This window comes from Chiroxiphia lanceolata, chromosome 1 (assembly GCF_009829145.1).
Source record: "Chiroxiphia lanceolata isolate bChiLan1 chromosome 1, bChiLan1.pri, whole genome shotgun sequence".
NCBI classification, from domain to species: domain Eukaryota; kingdom Metazoa; phylum Chordata; class Aves; order Passeriformes; family Pipridae; genus Chiroxiphia; species Chiroxiphia lanceolata.
The window spans coordinates 92,954,345-92,975,248 of record NC_045637.1 but is presented as its reverse complement, the minus strand read 5'-3'; the positions used below and the strand labels follow the sequence as shown (position 1 = coordinate 92,975,248).

At 38.6% G+C, this 20,904-nt stretch overlaps 1 protein-coding gene across 3 annotated transcripts; it reads left to right on the top strand.

The window, feature by feature from the left end:
- The first annotated feature begins 25 nt into the window (after nt 1-25).
- On the top strand, nt 26-19,242 carry DEK (DEK proto-oncogene). 3 transcript variants are annotated; one of them, XM_032698916.1, is made up of 11 exons: nt 26-146; nt 2,668-2,816; nt 4,526-4,628; nt 5,137-5,246; nt 7,181-7,275; nt 9,146-9,266; nt 10,335-10,517; nt 12,795-12,927; nt 15,224-15,372; nt 16,655-16,723; nt 17,682-19,242. In XM_032698916.1, exons 2-11 carry the CDS (start codon nt 2,679-2,681, stop codon nt 17,691-17,693), a joined length of 1,113 nt encoding a protein of 370 aa, XP_032554807.1. In that variant the 5' UTR covers nt 26-146; nt 2,668-2,678; the 3' UTR covers nt 17,694-19,242. The 3 variants fall into 3 exon arrangements, with proteins under 3 accessions (XP_032554807.1, XP_032554811.1, XP_032554798.1); XM_032698920.1 differs by lacking the exon at nt 26-146 and adding an exon at nt 782-966; XM_032698907.1 differs by lacking the exon at nt 26-146 and adding an exon at nt 1,427-1,451.
- The last annotated feature ends 1,662 nt before the right edge of the window (nt 19,243-20,904 follow it).

Genomic DNA, 20,904 nt, shown 5'->3' with positions numbered 1-20,904 from the left:
GCAAGGGATGCGGTCGGGATCCCACGCGCGGATGCACGGTGAGGAGCGGGAGCTTTGCACCAGCCCCCGCGGGGCGGAGCCGCGGCGGAGGGAAAAGGGAGCGAGCGGCAAGAATGTCACACTCCTATGAATTGTTAAACCTCGGCGTGCGTAAAGCGCGGTAATGTAGAACGGGTGGTAAAACTAGGAAATGTATGTGACACAAATAGTACGAAATACTTAAAATCACGTAATGGTTTGGGTTGGAAGGGACCTTAAACATCACCTAGTTCCAGCGCTCCTGCCGCGGGCAGGGACACCTTCCACTAGATCAGGTTGCCCAGAGCCCTATCCAACTGGCCTGGAACACTTCCAGGGACGGTGGTATCCACAGTTTCTCCGGGCAACCTGTTCCAGAGGTGTTAGGAAATGCTATCCTGCGTACAGAAAGAAAGTCTGGGAGTGCATATTAATCACAGCCTATTAGGCAAGAGAGGGCAGATTCCTTACTTTAAAGCCTTTTTTAAAGCCGGTGTAATGACAGACGGTGGTCGTCCTAAAAGGCAAAACACAAACGTTCCCCATTCCCCGCTTCCCTCAGCGGGGGGGCGGGTCGGGGCGCCCGCACGCGACCTGACGTCAGCGCGGGCGGGCGCGCCGTCACGCGCGCCCTCCCGAGCCCTCCCCGGCCCTGCCCCGCGCCGGTCGGGCCGCGCGCGCTGATGGCCGCCGCCTTCCCGCTTCCTCCGCGCCGCCCGAGAAACCCGCCATTTTGAAAACCTTGTTGATTCCGGGAGGGAGGGAGCGAGGGAAGGAGAGGCAGAGATGTGCCCGGCGGCCGCGGGGCTGCGCCGCGGCGGGGGTGCGTGTGTGGTGTCGCTGCGCCCGGACCCGCCCCGTCCGCCGGGAGCTGCCGCCTCCTGCTGCCGCCGCCGCCGCCGCATCCGCGCCCGAGGAAGGAGCCGGGAGGCCGCGGCTCGATCCGAGGTGGGTCCCGCCGCCATGGCCGTAACGGCGCCCGAGAGCGGTCCCGCCTCGCCGCGCCCGGGCCGGGCGGGGTCGGGTTGTGACGAGGGGCGGTGGAACGCGGGCCGCCGCGCCGCCGGGCTCCCGTCCCGCCCTGGGGACACGCCGTGTGTGCGGGGCGCTGGTCGCCGCGGCCGCCTCCCGGCCCGGCCCCCGCCCGGGGTGTCTCCTGGGCGCTGCGCTGTCCGGCGGCGGGAGCGGGCGGAGCGGTCCCCATCGGGGAGGCGATGGAGCCTTGGCTGCCGGGCGCTGCCCACAGCCTGCGCTTCTCCCTGGCCTCCAGATTGCAGGTCGGGAAAGGGGGTACAGGCGGCGAGTCCCCGTCTGAAAAGTCCCAGGCGAGGGTGAGGGACCCTCTCCCGGCCAAAAGTATCCCCGAGTTGAGTCTTCCTAAAGGTGGATCCCAGAGCCCTTTTTCTCTGAGCGAGCCGTCCTTATGAACCCAGGTGACAAAAAACTGAAAAATCTCTTAACTTCCCTATTCCCCCGCTGCTCCTGTTGAAAGGGGAGGGGAAAAAAACGGCTTGTAGTGCTTCCGTGCTTTTACACTCGTGTCTTCACGTAAAATTCAGACAGTAATGCCGTCAAAAGACTTCTATGTGTCAAATGAAATATTGGTAGTAATACCTTGAATGGCATTTTTTCCCCCGGTGATTTAGCAAAGAGCAGGAAACTACTTTTCCCCTTACTATTACTAATAAATATTAACTTACACTTTCTGTCACTTGGAGCACTGCTGCTCTCTGCACCTGCTAGTACTGCATATAAGCAGTTGATTTAAATGTTATTTATTGAACCTGACCTCTTGCAGATAATATTGGCTTTAATATCAGAAGAAGAAAATGCTTAATCGTGTGATACTTTTCCACAAGTGCTTGCAGCATCATTTGTGTATTTTGTTCCAGACCTAAACAGTGAAAATTTTTGAAAGCTGGAGTTTTTCTAAAATGAATCATATGATTATCTTCCTTTACTGGATAGACATTTTCTCTTAGCATGGCAATGGTGCGTGCAAAATTAAGACATTTTAAAGTTAACATTTAAGTCACTTAAAATGCTAAGAAAAGACTCTTAAGTATGTTAAGTATGAAGCATTTATTATTTTCTGTTATAGATCTACAGATTAAAACCAAAAAGCATTTTCATGCCCTAAGATGCAGCAGCTGTCTGAATTATGAATGCAGTGTTAATTCTTTTCTGTATTGCTTGCAACTTTCTTTTTTTTATCATTTTTCTGTTCCCATTTCGCATCTAAATATGTAACCTGTTTAAGTTACTAGGAAACTTGCATGCACAGTGAATCAGGAATAAGTGCAGGGTGCACTAAAATAGTGATATCTTAAAACACTGCAGTGTTTTAATAGATAACAGTATCAGCTGCTTTGAGTGGGGTTTCCGAGTGCTTCACAAACAGCTTGTGTGCAAAAAAAAAATTATAACCTTTTAGAGTGTTCTTAACTGGACTAGTTGCAGAATAGACGACAACTTCTCCTGAAAAATTTTCTGTATTGTGTGTATGCAGAACGTTTTAGTGATAAGAGAACGTGAACAATCACAGTACATGTTTCTACTGCACAAGGAGATTATTTTAAAAGCAAGATTCCTGTATTTTTCGTGTATATTGCTATATTGGTGATGTGTTTTCCTGACTGCTTTTTACAGAACCGTACACCATGTCTCTGTTGATTCCTCAAAAGAAGATACAATGTCACCAGAAAAAACGGATGAGACAACAACCTGAAACTGAAAACAAAGCTGAGGAAAGTGATGAAGATGAAGAAGAGGAAGAAGAGGAGGAGGAAGAAGAAAAGGTGCTTGTTTTTCCATTGAATAAGTTCTCCTTTATTAATGCCAAGCTGCTGAATGCAGTCTCCTGTGATCTTGGCTAATTGTACAATTATGAGGAGATTCCATGTACACCTGTCTCATGGGTCATAATAGCTTCCCAGTAGACTGTAGCAGGAAACACTAGAAACAGTGATGCTGATTTATTTCAAGAAAGATTGAAGGAATTGCCAGCATTGCCTGGGTTTCTACACTAGGGTTGTTTGTTGTTCTATAAATTCTTCAGTCATTATAGGAGGTAGTATCCTTATCAAATTATTTTTGCCAGTAACACTCTGAAGTGATCCATGTTTGCATGGATGTGAATGTGCAGTACTTTTGGAAACAACACAGATGTCTTTGCTTAACTACAGTTATTAATTTTCTGGGTACCCAAATGGCATTATATTGGAGAGGCAGAAATTTCATTAGACCAATTTTATCAGTAAAAATTGTGGCAATATGATAAGATGAACAAAGCAGGTATTGTGTTGTGGTATGTAATTGAAGAGGGTGGTCAAGGAGTACAAAACATGATGAAGGAACTACTGTGCAAAAATGTTAATTTCCATTGTGAAGTCTCCAGGCATCTGTTTTGCAAATGAAAGCAGTCATGGAAATAGAGCTGCAGTATGGCACAGTGAAAACTAAGTCACTGATGGTCTTGGATTCTTGAAAGAGAAGAAGTTTGTCTCTAGGAAAGGTAGTGGAAAGAAAACAGATTATGCTGCTTGGAAAATAATAGAGTAATCAGAATTAGGTTTTTAGTAACAATTTTTCTTTTGTACACACAAGTATGTTTTGCTTTGTTTTTGGCAGACTCATACCAGTTTTGATTGTGTTCATACAGGTTTGAAGCTGCTTTCAGACGTTAAAGCCAGGGCAGCCCATCTGTTTAGTGCTAAGGATAGTTTGATTTGAGGTGAAGTATTTTAGGATGAAATGTTTAGGCGAAGCTTTAGGTGTTTCTCCTAAAGTGGTATCATTGAAGTAATGATGTGCAATGTATACTAAACATATTCATTAGTAAGCAGTACCAGAATTACTGGGAATAATATTCTTGTAGTATTTGTGACACTCATATTGTACCCTGAAGTGCTTCACAGCATAGACATGAACGGTCCCTCTGCACTTGTGCTTCTGCCTCTCCTACTGATATCTGTGGTTCCTCCAGTCCAGTAGTGGGAAAAGAATTTTTCTGCAGGCATCCTGGACTCTCCTTTTGCCCATCTGGTGGTAGTACTCTTCTCAGGTGTGCTGTGTGTGGAGCTGTGCACTGTCCAAGAAGGAGGACTATGCAAACAGTGTTGCTTCTGTACCTCAGAAAGGCCATGAAGGGAGAGAACGATGGGTTTCTGAAAATGCTGTATCCTCCGTTTGGGTGGATGTCAGGGAAATTCACCCCCACTTCCAATGGGGTGAATTTCCTTTTAGGAAATACCTAGTCTTGTCTTGCACATACCTTACATTGGATACAGGATTGTGGTTAAAAACTAGAGACTTCTAGTTATGTATATGTGGCTCCATAGAATCACGTTGATTTATTAGACAAGGTCTGAAAGCGTCATAGTACTTGCTTATATCTTCATCCATTTTTGGTTTGTCATTTCAAAGTTTCAGTGTCGTGTTGCCTGTCTCTACAGTCAAATCTGCTCATGCAATGCAAAATACTGTTTTAAGGAAGCTGTCTTTTGCAGAGAAGAGTCTCATCGTTGAAGGAAAAAGGGAGAAGAAGAAGGTCGACAGGCTGACCATGCAAGTGTCCTCATTGCAGAAGGAACCTTTTACAATTACACCAGGTAAGCTTGACCTCTTGCATGAGAATGGTGGGTGTTGGGAATGATAATGAAACCTCTAAAAAGATCAAATTATTAATCTGTCGTAGATGAGACCTACCTTAAGAGTCATGATCCATTTTAAAATAATTAGGCTACTATAATATATGAAAGCCTCTTTTATTTTATAGCATCAATTTAAACTGTAAAAGTTACGTGATATTTAAACTTACTTAGAATAGGTAAGTACCTCTAGTACCTCACCAACAACAACAAAAGCAGGAGCAGCTAGAATAGAAAGAAATGCCAAATCCTTGTACTCTGATCTAGGTACTATCAAGTAAGGAAGGTAAAGAGTCTGTCAGGATGACTAAGTGATAGGAAGAAGCCTGCTTAATGTTTGACCTATTATAATATCTCATTCTATTATGAAGTAACATCTTTGCTTCTTTAAAAAACAGATATTCAAAGTTATAAACACATAGGTAGATATGAATGTAATGCATAACATAATTGATTTTAATTGTTTCAGGAAAAGGACAAAAACTGTGTGAAATTGAAAGGATACAGTTCTTTCTGAGCAAAAAGAAGACAGATGAACTAAGGAACTTGCACAAACTCCTCTACAACAGGCCAGGCACTGTAAGAACTTCAATCTTGTGTATCTATTAATTCTCATGAATAGTGAAAATGTTTGTAGTGTAGTTTTTTACATTTACACGTCAGTCATTTATTACAAACTTAAAAAATTAATATTGCAGGACCAGTTAAGTAAGCCCATAATTTTTTTAACTCCTATAAACTACTCTTCCTGTAAAGGTCCTATGGCAAGGTGCTATTGTAAGTCTGCTCAAATGCAGATTTTTAAAAAATTTTTTACTTTTTTTAATGGGGTTGGTTTATCTTATAGGGTCGAGTCGGAAATAATTTGTGATTCACATGCTAAAAGCTGCTGACATGCAGATGACAGTCAAAATATTCCACATAGTTATTCTGCTCAATGTAGCTTTTTCTTAGTACTTTCTTAGTACTTCTATGTCTTTTATATTTGAAAACTGCTAGTGAGTTTAGTACATTGCTGCTTATGTAGTCATTTTCTCCTTTTATTAACACAAAGCAGTAGAATGTAAAATTACATTATATATAAAATCCTAATAGTGATTTTTGTCACATTTATGTAAGAGAATTAAAATATTACTTAAAAATGGATATGGTCCCTTTTGTGTTTAAGGATGAAACTTAAAGAAGATATAGCAGCAAATCTTTCTTGGAGCCCTTTATATGTCACTGGTTGTGCCTTAAATTTCAGAGTAAATATGACCCATTTTCATTGCTAATGGAGGTAAAATGAATACAATGAAATTAAGGCAGATTAAATTTCAGTATTTTTATATATTTACTGTAATTATTGGAATTTGTTTTTAATATCTTTGTGTATTTTGGAGGCTTGAACAGCTAGCCCAGAACCCAGAAACTGAAAAGTACTAGTACAGATGCATGCTAGCTGTAATATCTCAGATCACTGCTTCAAATGCAGTGCTTGTTGAAATGGCAAAGAAAGACTTGTTGCCTCAAGTATTCAGAAGAAGAATATATCAGTATGGTTTCATTCAAAACTATATTTAATCAGAATGTATTTGGGAACTCAGAGTGCTGTGTAATATAGCAAAGGTCAGATCTTGTCTTCTATGTAAATTCTTATATGTGCTTTGGGTTGTAATTAACATTTTTAATACAACATACCAGTACTGCAAACATACTGAATCTGCAAATTTTCTCAAGGTGCTGGGCAAAGCTCTTTGGAAAAGGAGCTCAGCTTTGGTAAAATTATAAACTCATGGAGAAACAGCAGGAACAAAATTTGTAGGAGTATTGGAAGTGAGTTCAAATTATTCTTGGTAGTGTTAAAAAGACCTCCAAAAATTGAAAGATTTGGGGTTATTCTTTAGTGTCTTTTATTTGGTAAAAGGAGGTGAAGTGAAAACAAAGAACTTAAATATGTTTGGAATCTTGATAGGAGCAATTTTCCCATTATAAAGGCTGTTGCAATTAAAGTTCAGTCCGGTTCAGACATCAGGTATAATGGTAGAAGTTGTAAATTGGGTGATATGTAAATACAAAAACTGGTCCTGCTAAATAAAAGGTTCAAAAATGGTCCTATGCAAGACTTCAGAAAAGCTAGTAAGCAAATTAGAGAATAAAAACATAAAATTCACTATTTTATAACAAATTACATGATAAAAAGCATGCAACGGGCTTCATATGATCGAAGTTTTCCAAACCTGTAAATAATCATGCAGCACACTCTGAACAAGCCTGAAATGGCAGGTGACTTTATCTAGTGAGTTATTAAAAGTAATTAAAAGTACGAAGATCACACAAAGTCTGTCATTGTAGTTTGTCTGTCATGAGATAATTAAAGGCATAGTCCATGTAAGTTGTAACAATGTAATTTTTTGTCAACAGAAAGCTAAATGCTAGAAGAGATTTTTCATGTATGAAAAGTTTAAAAGATTTCATTTAATTACATTTGTTAACTTTGTGCAATGGAAAGTAATCTGTGTGTTCTGTTCTAGGTTGCATCCCTAAAGAAGAATGTGGGTCAGTTCAGTGGATTCCCATTTGAAAAAGGAAGTGACCAATACAAAAAGAAGGAAGAAATGTTAAAAAAGTAAAGATCTCTTTTGATACTTAACATAGCTTGACTAATACTATACACCCTTTTTTTTTCCAGAATTTTACTTAAGATTAAATTTAAGCTGAGTGGCTCTACGATTTTTTTCTGAGTTCATTTTAATCACACAAACTGGTCTCTTAAGACAGCTTGAAATGTATTAAATAGTGAACATTTAATTCACAATTCCCACATTCCTGGCTTTAGCTATTGCATGCTAACTAGCATTCTTCTGCCAAGTGAGAGGAAAACATTATTTCCACAGGGCAAACATAGTCTTGTGAATACATTGTACTCTATTCGTGGTATAAACTTGCATCATTCTATGCATCAAAACCTTCCTCTTTCAGAATCAAAGCCATTTCTGCTTATTATATATTAAACATATTAGAATTGCTGTAGCAACTAGTCTAAGAAACTTTTTTTTTTCTGTTTTACTGTCTCCCTTTGTAAGCTGCTTCTCCATTGAGAGGAGAAACTACTATAACCTAGTTTTGACTGGATTGAAAGGGTTTAACAATGCCCTTGTTGTAAAACATGAAAGAACTAATAAAACATCTACAGTGTTACAAATTTACAAATGCTTACATTTACAATGTTTACAGATTTACAGGTTTACAATTTGTACATTTGATTCTAAAATGCCTTTTTTTTAATGCCTGTTTGTTGATAGTAGGAAGGCTTCCAGAATTTGGAATTTGCAAATTTTTCTTCCTTATATATGCAGTTTTCCAAGAGTAGGGTTTGTCAAATACATAGGAATCTACAAGACAAACTCTGTCTCCTGATGAGAGTTTTGACTTGTTTCCCACTGGCTTAATTGGATGATGGATAATTGGATAATTCCCCTTAACTACACAAGATCACAAAATAATTTCACACTTTCTTTCCCATGTTTTCCATATGAAACAGCTGCTAGTTTAGCTTTGTTACCCTTCAGCAAATATTCTGAAACGCGGTTGCACTGTCACTCTTAGATCAAGGTATATCAAGCCCTGTGTGCTTGCATTACTTTGCTAAATGCTGCTGCTGTTCATATCTGCTGATTAGTTTGTTAACTTGTTCTGACTGTGTGGTTGATTTCTGCCCACACTGTACACTTGCATGTCGTTGTACTTTTAACAGCATTGAACAAAATGAACAAAGGTCAACATTTATTTTACAGAATCTTACCATTCAGGTTATAGATTACAAAGAATGAGTGTTGAGGTTGCTGTGCGGGTTAGAGTTCTTGGATTTTGTAAGTCAAAACTACTTGCTGTGGAAGTTACTGACTCAAAACTTGTGTGCGCTTGTTTATTCCACACTTGAACTGCATCTTAATAGTTCACTGTAATTGCTATTACCTGCAGATCTACCTTCAAAGCATTAAAATTAAGAAAGATTCTTTTGGAGTAAAAGGGGTGGATATCAGTTTCTCTTAATGTTCTGTCTTCATAAGAGATACCTCTGTAAGGGGGTAAGGAAGCAGAGAAAATAAAGGGAGACTCCCTGCCCCCTTAAAGTTCCAGTATTGTACACACTGGATTTATTTTCTAGAATTGATTTTTTTCCCATTATAGTAGATTAGGAGAGATTCTACAGAAGGTACTTTTTTTTTTTTCCACTAAGATTTTATAACATTGTGTTTTATATCCTATTTTACAGGCATATGGATTTGAGAATTTTTTTTTATTTGGCCTTATGTAACATGGTGGTGATTCTTTGCTTAACTATAAATAAGACTGGAAGTGTAGTTAACTGTGTATATATATTTTCAGGTTGCAGACACAAACCAGACAGCAGCTTCTAGCAGTCAAATGTTAACTGTTTAGGATGTGATACTGAATCATTTTTTCTTTTCTCTTTTTTTTTTTTTTTTTCCCAGATTTAGAAATGCCATGTTGAAAAGTATCTGTGAAGTTCTTGACTTAGAAAGATCAGGAGTTAATAGTGAGCTCGTAACCAGAATATTAAACTTCTTAATGCATCCAAAATCTTCAGGCAAGGTGAGATGCAGGTTGTTACGCTTGCTTTTATAACTCTGTTCCGATGGAAGATGTATCTGTCTCTATTACTTGTTATTTGCCAGTTACTAGTGGTGATAGAATTACTGCTCTGAGTTACTGAAGTGGGAATGTCTTCTTGAAAGAGAGTAGCTCTGCTACTGCAGGCATCCATAAAGGGGTGGGGACTGTATATTTACATGCAGATGTACCCATTATACACAGCACACAGAAGTGTATCAGGTCAACACATGAAGCTAATTAAGATATCGAGCCCTAAATACCCTAAGTAGCTTCTGCTGTGTGGTTGAATGGAGTAGAATAGACATGATATGAAAGGACAGGAAAATAAACTGACAGATGTTACCTGCGTGGGCTACATTTGGACATCATAAATGGAATTTTTTGTAAGGCTAGGAGAACTTGATTTAGCAAGTATATGCTAGTGCACTAGATTCAGTTGTCAAGGCTACTAAATTCTGTTGTTAATCTTCTTGGACTTTCAGTTTTTAATCTAAAAGTAATACTTAAATAGTTGCTTTGCTGCTTAGAAAATTAAATTTATTCCCAGCAAACACTGGTAAGCGATGTGAATAAGGAGTCTCCATGCTGCTTTAGGGACACAGGTACTGAGTGACAGCAAAATGCAGTTTGTCATAAGACATAACAGAATTCCTGCCTTTAAGTCTTCTGAGTTGTCAGCTTGTTTGTTACCAGAAGTAAAAGCTTGCTTTTATGGGTTAGGAGCACACAGATAGGTAAAAGGCTCCTTCTAGATTGTTCTTTCTTGCTTCCCTTCCCTAAACCCCAGCCTTTGAAGATCTGTATGCTTAGGGAAGGGGTGCACTTAGCTTAGAACTGAAATTTCTTTTTGCACAGCTCCATCTCCATAGTGAATGTCTGCTTACTGCAAAATGTTATGGCTTAAGTGTAGTACATAAAATAGTCCTGGGTTTTGTTAAGAGACCTTTATATTTGTTTGCCATTCTTTCATGTGAGTTGAAAGAATTTATATTTTTGAAATTCACTTTTGAATTCCTACTTGGATGACACTCATCTCTTGTCTCTCAGCCATTGCCAAAGTCAAAAAAAACACCAAGCAAAGGTGGCAAAAAAGAGCGCAGTAGCTCTGGAACAACAAGAAAAGCAAAACGCACCAAGTGCCCTGAGATCTTGTCGGATGAATCCAGTAGTGAAGAAGATGAAAAGAAGGAAAAGGATGATTCTTCAGAAGAAAAAGAAAGTGAAGATGAGGTAACGAGGAGTTTTGCTTGGTTTTCAACACAGGGCTTAAAACATTTGTCGTTATGTTGTTGTTATGAATTGGTAATTCTTGGAACATGCAGAGTTGGGGAGTAAGTGATATTTAACTGAATGAATGGTTTGAAAGAAAAGAGAACACATCTGCAATTTATAAGAGGTTTTCATAATTTCTTAATGTGTTGAAGTTAGAGAATCAGTTAGATAAAGGGAAAAGGTTCTGATTCCTGGGGGTGTGTATGCACCTTATAAAACCGTTCACTATGTGCCATTCTGAGGCAGCCAGGATTTCTACAGTAATTGATTGCATTGCTTGTATCATCTTGTGATGACTCTACTGTAATTTCATAAAAATTTCCGATGTCTGTCCCTCTGTCTGTTGCATCTGGTCCTGTCTGTCTATTGTTTCTGCTGTCTTTCCTTTTTTTGCTACCTAGGAATTCAGATTTGATATTTTGAATTCAGTCGGTGTCCCTGACCTACCTGACTGCATTTGGTTTGGATCATGGTTCCATATTTCTCCTGGATTTTATGTCCTAACCTCTTTTCAACTTCTGTGTTTTAGATCACAAAGATAAAGTAAGCAACATAGTAAGCAGCCTTAGAAACATCCCTGCAATCTCTGAAGTGTTCTCATCGCACTGTATTTTCTGTTTTCTTTGAAGCTTTTTGTGTACTAGGAGAGAAACATCAAATCATGGAATAGTTTGGGTTGGAAGAGACCTTTAAAGGTCATCTAGTCCAGTCCTTCTGCAATAAGCAGGGACATCATCAGCTGAATCAGATTGCTCAGAGCTCCGTGGAACCTGGCCTGGAATATATCCAGGCATGGGGCATTCACCACCTCTCTGGGCAACTTATTCCAGTGTTCCATCATATTCATCATAAAAAAAATTTTTCCTTATATCTAATCCAAATTGTTCCTCCTTCTGTTTAAAACTGTTACCCCTTGTCCTGCTGCAAAAGGCCTTTCTAAAGAAAGTCTGTCCCTACCTTTCCTACAGATCTGCTTTAGGTACCTGAAGGCTGCTGTAAGGTCTCCCTGGAGCCTTCTCTCTTCCAGTCTGAACAACCCCAATTCTCTCAGCCTCTCCTTGTAGGAGAGGTGTTCTGTTCCTAATCAGAAATTAGATGAACCCCATGCATTCCCTTTCAGTTCAGTAGTTATTCACAGCACAGACACAGTGGAGGACCAGTACAAGTCTGCAGCTGAGTTACTGTCCAAATGCCTGAAGCCTGGGAAAAAAGACATTAGAAGAAGTTACAGGCTCCATTTTAACCTGCTTTTGACTTAGATTAAACTGTCTTTCCAGCCTTAATCAGACCCCTGCAACAAGGAGCAATTAGTCAACTGTTAGTGTCCAAGAAAAATTTTATGTAAGCTATGGAACCTTTGGCTGTAATGTAAGACCACTATTTACTTGGGTCACATTCTGTGTGTTCCAATGAAGTGTGACGGGCTGTTAAGTAAATAGTCTGAGCTATAGAAAATAGTAACAAAAATCTTTTGTTGGAAGGCCCTTTATGTAACTTTAACAGTTTGTTTTGCCAGGGGTATTTTAATATGTGTTCGTTTTAATGTAAAAAGATAGTTCAAGGAAATGCCCTATGTCTCTATGAAACAAATTTAATTCTTAGTGTGCACTTTTCTTTACCCATAAATGGAAAATTTGAAAGAGGGTTGAAATACTAAAAGTTGACATATTTCTTCATCTCTTCCAGAAGACAGTGTTTCTGCTGTGAGGAGAAGAATGTCTGTTTCAGAGGCAGGAGTTGTCTTTTAGAAAATTCTTTAAGAATTCAGTTAGTTAAAAAAAAGAAAAATCCCAAACAAAATTCTGACAAACAAACAGGCCTAACTAAGTGTGTCATCTTTGCTTTCTTTCTGAAGGTCGGGGTTAGATATGTCTGCAAGGCAATAGCTGAATGGACTGAGGTCTTTAGAAGCTGAAGTCAACATGCATCGAGTAAAAGCTTAATTATGACAAAAACACTGGTCTGTCAAATTAGTTTAGATATAGGACACAGTGAAATGGAAAATGTCTGTGTACAGCTTTAAGATTGCAGCATTTTTTAGGGTTATGACAGCTTTTAATATACTACAGGTGGAAGGGTGTAGGCAGTATATTTGCTTTTCTGCATCAGCTCTGTAGTAATCTTAGGCATGGAGTGGCTGGAGTAAACTGCCCTCAGAGTGGACAGTTTTCCTTTGTGGAAAAGAGGTATGGATAAAAACCATCACTTGAATTTTCTCTTTCTTTTTCTTCACAGCCCCCTAGAAAAGCATCTAAAAGAGAAAAATCTAAAAAGGTGACTTCCAAAACCAAGAAAGCTGTGAAGAGTGCGAATGTCAAGAAAGCAGACAGCAGCACCACTAAGAAAAATCAGAACAGTTCTAGAAAAGGTAAATGCTCTTTCATCATACCTTGTCTTGTAGTTTAACTGTCATGCTTATTAGAAAGCAAGCTTTTGCACCTAATTGTGAAAAGAAAATGGATTTTGGTGAATTGTTGGCTTGCTACTTGATGTTTCTTTCCTTGAAACGTTAATTAAAAAAAAGTTCTTGGTTTGGGTATACTTCATGTAATTTCTGCTGTGTACCTATGTATATAGTTTTTATTTGCATATAAACTGAAAGTATCAGCCTAGATCTCCATTCTGCTGGGTGACAAAATTCTGTTGGGGCCTCTGTGGTGGCTTCATGCAAATCTTGTAGTTGATCCAGTAGTGTATATCCCACTGTGTGTGTCTTTGGTTCAGCAGCTTGATGTGTTTTTTTTGTTAACAGAGATATAGTTTCTCCATGCATCCCCTTGCTATTGATTTTCTCATATCTCACAATATGCATTGAAGTTACACAAACATCAAGTTTCTTAACAGCTCTATAAAGATTGTAGCAGTGTGTGTAGGGACAGTGGTGTCCTCCTAAGCAGTTTTGCAGAAAAGGACCTGGGCAGGGGCAGATGGTCCTCGCAGACAATGAGTTGAGCCCAGTTCAGCAGTGTGCCCTTCTGATAAGGAACACTGACAGTACTCGAGGCTCTTTGAGCAAGTGTGGAGCCAACAGGCTGAGGGAAGGGACTGTTCACCCTGTACAGCACTTAGTGAGCCCAACTTGGCAGCACTGTGTCCAGCTTTGGGCTCCCTGGGGCAAGGCAGGCATGGACACTGTGGAGTGAGTTCAGTGGAGTGTCACTAAGATGACAAGGGGGCACAGGATAGAGGAGGGAAGGCAGAGAGAGCTGGGCTTGTTCAGCCTGAAGAAGAGATCCATGAAGGGGGACTGTACTGCAGGGTGCAACTACCAAATGGGAGAGTATGGGGAAGGCAGGGCCAGGCTCTGCTCGGAGGTGCACAGTGAGAGGTCAGGAGACACAAGCTGCCCCCAGGGAAACTGCAGCTATTTGTTAGGGGAAGAAAAATTTCATCACCTTGAGGGTGGTCACACACAGAAATGGGGCCTGGAGGAGCTGTGGAATCCCCATTGTTGGAGATACTCAGAACTCAACCTGGCAGGGGCCTGAGCAACCAGTTCTGAGTTGGCCCTGTTCCAAGTAAAGGTTTAAACCAGATGACCTCTAGGGGTACATTCCCACCTTAAATTGTCTGACTGTCCATGAGATAGCAGCCAAGTCTCTGTCACAATTGTAGTATGAGTTATTGATGCAGGGTATATCCATACTGCAAACATACTTAATTTAATGCCAGCATTGATATATATTTGACATAGCACAAGCATCAGTTCAGATTAATTACCCTTCTTGTCAGGATATTGAAAAAAGGCTGTTAGGCAAAGAATTATGCTAAATTTCTTTCATAGCTTTGTTTCTCAGCAGAGTAAACTGGCCTGTACTGACATCAGTATATTTTCAGTTTGACTGCTGAATATGGCTCTCTGTGTTTTGTATACAACTTATTTTGTCATCAGTATATGTATATTTATACACAAATGCTACCTATGTGTTTTTCATATAAGTTATGCAATATATTCATAATTTCTTATTTATTCCTCCTGCATTTCTGTTTTGAGTGTATGCTTGCAGTACAAAAATCAAAATGTTAAGTAAGTGTTTCTGTAAGCTCATTATCGAGTTTGTTTGGCATTTGCTCTGAATTTTGTCCTGTTGGCAGTAGAGAAACTGAGTGGATGTTGGAGCCATTCAGTCTAATTCTTTTTCTGCTGGAAAAGACTGTAGGAATATCCTGTGACCTTTCGTTTAACTTCATTTATGAAGTTTTGTTCTCATGGTGTTTCTAATAGCATGTTTAGTAATACAGCATTACAAAATTGTGTAATGTGCAACACTGCTGGGGGGAAAAAAGAAATCCAAACTCCTTTTTAAAGCAAATAAGTACTTTTTATTTTTTTAGGACCATAATACCTCAATTAGAATTGTTGTAATAAACTTTTTTGTTTAGTTTGATAGATTAAATTTATCAGTCCCATACTTTTTAGAGTACTTATTGGTCTGTAAACTGATAGTTTATTAACAACTATGCAAATTTGTAAACAAATGTAGTACTGAAGTACTGATAGCATTAGCTTTGTTTTTCAATGGATGATCTGGCCAGATGTCTGTTGCAAGGGAGAACATCTGCATCAGAAGCTTGTGGAAAGTTCTGATGGCTTCTGTTCTGATGGAAGAAAGCAGAGAAATTGAAAACCTTCTATTACAATTCCAATTGTTCTTCATATTTAGAAAGTGAGTCTGAAGATAGTTCAGATGATGAACCTTTAATTAAAAAACTGAAGAAACCACCCACAGATGAAGAAGTGAAGGAAACTGTCAAGAACTTGTTGGCCAATGCAAACTTGGAGGAGGTCACAATGAAACAAATTTGCAAGGAGGTAAGCAAATATGATTTTTCAGTCTGTCTTTAGGCAGTGTATTGTTTGTGAACTGACTTTTATTATAATTTCAGATGGAGGCTTGTACTCTGCATCATGGTTCAGAAACTAAGTAGTTTTGCATTGATTTACTTAATTGCTAACAGCTACAATGAGAGCTTTAATCTTAAGGTATACAACACTGATACAAACTTTAGAAAGGAAATATCCAAAGAAAAATTAGCTACATGGAAAGTAGCAGTATTACTTCCAAAACAACTGCCACATTTCTCAGTGAAAGTATTTGAGATGTTAAGACAGTGGAGCAGCTTGCTGCTGTCTACAGGGGAGGGCTGTGTCCTGCTCCCTGTACATTTCTGCTGCCCACCTTGCTCTCATTCTTCGTATGTCCTCTTTGAGTCTGTTCAGCTGCCATCTGTCAGCAAAAATTGAATAGTTCTCAGCTGAGTTAGTGAGTTGGATCAGTTCAGCAAGAAATCCATTATTTGTCAGGACAGTTAGGAACCATGTGGCCAGAGAAGGGAAAGGTGAGAAAAGTGACCAAAACAGAGAAAATGCATTTACCTTGATATTTTCTGCAGTCAGTTAGCTCACGTTTGGGTTTCCTGGTACCAAGAAGTAGTCTTGAGAAAGTTAAACCAGAAATTCTTCTTATGAGAAAATTGCATGTTTATATTCTGTACAAACTTTTTGTCGTGTTTATAGTAATTCTAGAAGTCTGAAATTTGGTACAGTGTAATGAAATGCCCTGTGTTGGCATCTGGTTTTCGTTCATTTAGTCCTCTAGCATCCTGTTAACCAAAGAATAGCTGTAGAATAGCACTCAAATATGCTGACTGTTCTGTTAGTCTCTTGAAAGGATAACAATTCTACTTATTATCAGATCCCAAGGCTTGCTTATTTTTTATTAATTGTTTAGCTTCCCACACTAATGTAGGGATATCTGACTACTTAGAGAGCACTTAAAACAAAGCTCAGAGAATTCTTACTTGTGTGACATGGCAAGCTAGGCATTTCAGTTTGTTGGTGTGAAAAATTACAGTACCATTTAGCCAGTGACCAAATATAAAACAATACATGTATTTAAATATTTATGTGGTCAAAATAAGGACAGGAAAATAAGCCTGTCTCTTTCCATAACTAACAGAGGGTATTTTGGCTGTTGTAATACTAGAAGTACACACATCAGTTTTTGCCCTAATTTCATTTAAGCTCCTTCTATTCATACAATGCATTGAATGAAAGTAATTTGAGGTTTGTTTTTTGTTTTTACTTTTTTTAGGTCTATGAAAAATATCCTAGTTATGATTTATCTGACAGAAAAGACTTCATTAAAAAAACAGTCAAAGAGGTAAAGACTTTATCATTTAGAAAACGTTCTGGGTTGGGTTGGGTTTTTTTTCTTCAGCCTATTAGCAACTGGCCTGGCATCTTGTTACACTAATTTTAATAGCCTCCTGTATAATATTGGAAGTTTAGTGCTCTGCTAAAACTTAAAACCTTTGATTTTTGGTTTTGGGGTGTTTTTTTCCCTTTTATATCCCTCTTTAAAAAAACCAATTGCTTCATACTCTATTTTCTTAGCATGCTACTACTACTCTTCTGAATTTTTTGGGAAGCAGAACTAAAATTAAAGTCATAATTTTTGATAACTATTACTCTGAAAGCTACGAGTTTGCTTTAAATTACAATCTTGGCTGCAAAATGCACTCTTAATTCATGCACCAGCCACATACACTCATACATAACAATGCATGAGGTTGTACAGGCTCTGCAGACCTGTAAGTTAAGGCAAAAGGGAATAAAGGCAGATAGCTTTTCTCTCTGTCTGTGCTCCTGGTAAATACAGTTATACTGATCTTGCCTTTGAGTTTGCTTTGCTGAAGATTAGGTGTTATCTACTGCATTCATGACACAGGGTTTACTGTCCAATTTGTGGTTGGTAATTTATAAAAAAAAAATGTGCTTACTTTTGCTTGCCCTAAAACTAAAAATAGAACTGTAAAAGCGAGGCTCGTGTAGAGAAGTTAATAAAGTAACTTTTCTTTTTCCTGTGGGTTCATTTGCAGATGCTGATATATGGCTATCTAGAATTAGCTGTGTCTATGGGATGTGCATACATGTGTCACTATCATGAGAGAGCAATTTGTCTGCTGTAGGGATGTTCTTGGGTTTTTTGTGATAGCAAAAGCAGAGTGTGTTTTCTTGATAGTTTGATACAAAAGGAGAGGTTGTATGCAATTGGATTGAGAGAAAGGAGGAAACTAATACACTTCTACACTAATACACTAATACACTTCTCTTTTCAGTTGATCTCATGATCTGATTTGACTGTGGGCAATGAAGATTCCTGGTTTAATGTTCCCATGGATTTGAAGATCTGATAGGCACCAGCAAAAAGAATGTGTCTTACCCTCACGGTATTTAGTCAGAGCTAATTCTGCTGATCTAATGTTAAGAGTGTTAATGTAAATTGCTTTGTGTATCTTTTTTTTCTTTTTAAACAGAACTGCATTTGATGCAATTTTTAGTTGAACATACTTAAGTTTCATGCATGGCAGTAAATGTTCCCTTTTTTATAGTTTTGTACATTTTGAATTGCGTTGTATAACTAGATTCATTAGAAGCCATCATAGCTTTTTAGTGTGGATTACTAGCTTGCAGGAGACTTTAAAATCAAGTAAGATGAAAGCTGCTTATCTACACGTTTACATGCAGAGACTGGAATATTGCAGTATTGGTTGCAATATATATTCATTCTGAAAATAACAAGAGTTAATCACATGTTAATCTCTTATATTCTGATACATTCTACAGGTGCAGAATTATTCTGAATATAGATTACAGTCTTGCATGTGTAGGCATTGAGAGAACTATCAAAGCGTGGTAACTAATTGGCATATAGATGTTATTTTTGTACTTTCAAAAGGCTTTTTGTTGTGTATATAAAGTTATTTTAAGTTCCTTTGTGCAAATCAATTTTTTAATCTCGTTGTCTTTGAATTTGTGACATGAAATGTCAATGTTCAGCAGTGAGGCGTTGATGGAAAGTGGTATGCGGAAGTTTCATGAAGTTACAAATGAGCCGAGGTTTCACCGTGTTTGTCACATCTTACCTTGTACAGAAACTAAACTGTAATTTTATACCTGTAGTTTAACTTTGTACAAAGACTACAGACATTGTTTCAGTGTCTTGGATGTAATAAATAAAATCCCTCCAAAGCTGATAGGAAAATTTCTAAAGTTCACTTGGCAAAAAATCTTCTACGTTAGCATCTTGACTTGGTGACCCAGCATCTCAGAAGTAGGTATCTGAAATGTACAGCTGGGAGGCTTGGCAGCTTTGGAAATCCACGATGGGGCTTCCGAATCAGACAGCGCTGATGTCTATATGCGTGGTTAACCTCAGGCTTTTCTGAACCTGAGCCTTGGTGCCTCAACATGGACAATGGTACTTTTAAGCTGCAGTCTTGAACTTTGGCTGGCAGCTTTTAGGATCGAAGTGAACTCATTGCATAAGTTTTTATTGTTTAGGTTTTCTCTCCTCTACACCTTGTTGCTCATATGGGAAGTCCTACACTTAAAATCATGAAACTAAGAGTTGTCGAAATGTGGGCTGCCATTAACACCACGAGCACAGACTCCCTCTGACTAGTATTGCTGGAAAGACAAAGTGTATTTTTCTGAATTTTGTTATTGTACAGTTGAGAAATAAGGGTTCATAAATGATCTAAATTCTGAAATTGTTCAGCCAGTTAGACTGTTCATCTTCACAGACTTCTGAATTTCTTTATGTGTAATCATTTATAATAAGGCTGAATGTAACGGGGATTTTTTGTATTCAATAAATGACTTTCACAAAAATGTAAATCAATTTTGATCTAATATTTGCTTACATGTATAGTAAAAAAAAAACCTCCAAACCTGTTCATAAAAAAGGTTGTTTGTCTTTATCTCATCTGCTAGAAACTATTGGCTTCTCTGCTTGGAAGATAATACTGCTGAAATGTATGTCCTTGCACCAGGATAAGAGTTTGATCAACCTCTTCTGTGAGGTTGATGTTGTTTTGGTTTGGTTTGGTTTTTTGCTGTTTGTTTTTCTCTGAACTGTCTTAGCAGAAAGAACACTTTTTCACTTGCAATTAAAAACATCAAAAACTTCCAAGTCATGCCTAAGAGCAGAAAGTTACTTATTTTAAGTTTTGTTGGATTTTCAGATTGATATTTTACAAATACTTGAACTGCCTTTTGATTTTAATGTAAATATACTAGCCAGTTTTAATTATGTGGGTCAGAAAGTGTCTTTAAGATGAGCAACTCCCAAGTATAAACTTTTTTTTAATAGTGTAAATTCTACTTACAAAGGGATAGCAGACTTCTGTTTATGCCACTTTGGAATTGCACAGCTGGAATGGGAATGAACTTGACATCCTTTAAATGCTTTGTTTAAATCTCTTAACAACTCAATATAGTCCTCAACAGAGAAGAAGTGTGAGCTGTTTTCCTGATAATACATACCAGTCTGGATGCAGCTAATACAAGATTCCAGTTCTTCCTGCAACTGGGAGAAAGGATGCAAGACAATACTAAAAGGTAAATAAAATGCCCTGCTTCTCCTGATTCTATTGAATTAGAAACACAGATTATTAAGGATTTAAATCCTGTGTAAAGAGGTTGATAAAAAAATAGAAATGGGTTAACTGGATAAAAGGTAACTGAATAAACAGTTATACCTCTTCAGGCATACACCTTCCAGATGCTTAAGGTAATGCCCTCACCATTGACTCTAACAAAAATAGTCCCAACATCTTGATTTGATTGCTTACAGCATAATTCCTACAATCCAGTGTATTGGTTCCTCTGTTTAGTTAAGTCTTTGGTATTCAGTATTTTAGTTGGTGACCTGCAAAACCACATAAGTTAACCTAAATGACTTGCTGATACAAGGAGCTGTTCTTATGAGTGAGCTTGACCTTTGAGGTAACAGCGTATGGGCCCTGTAGGATAAGGAAGATGGAAAGAATGGGGGGGGGGAGGAGAGAGAAAGATCAGAAATTTTGAGTGAAAAGAGGTTACATGTCTTTAGGAGCTATGTGGTAACCCATGGTATACTGCTCAGGCTTGTCTAACCAAGATGAAATTAGGAAGACACACCTTTAAGTGCCATCTCACTTTTGTCCAGAAGCTCTGGACTAACAGCCCTCTTGTACTTGAGCAGGCTGCTTATAGGATCTGTGTTCCTTCTGCATTATCCTGTTATAAGGCACATGACAAAACAAGATCTAAGAATTGTCTGAGTTTATATTAGCCACTGCTAAGCTGGACTTAAAACTAACCCTTTTGGAAGGCCAGTGCTTAATGTAGACAAATAATACCCCTGGCTGTCAGCATGGTGATTCCAGTAAGGTTTATTAGCTCTGTTGCTGATTTAGGGAGAGGATGGCTCATGACCACTGTGCAGATCTAATCTTTCCAAATCAGAGAGTTAGCTATAATCAACTGTATTTGTTTGACCTGAGCTAGATGAAAGCA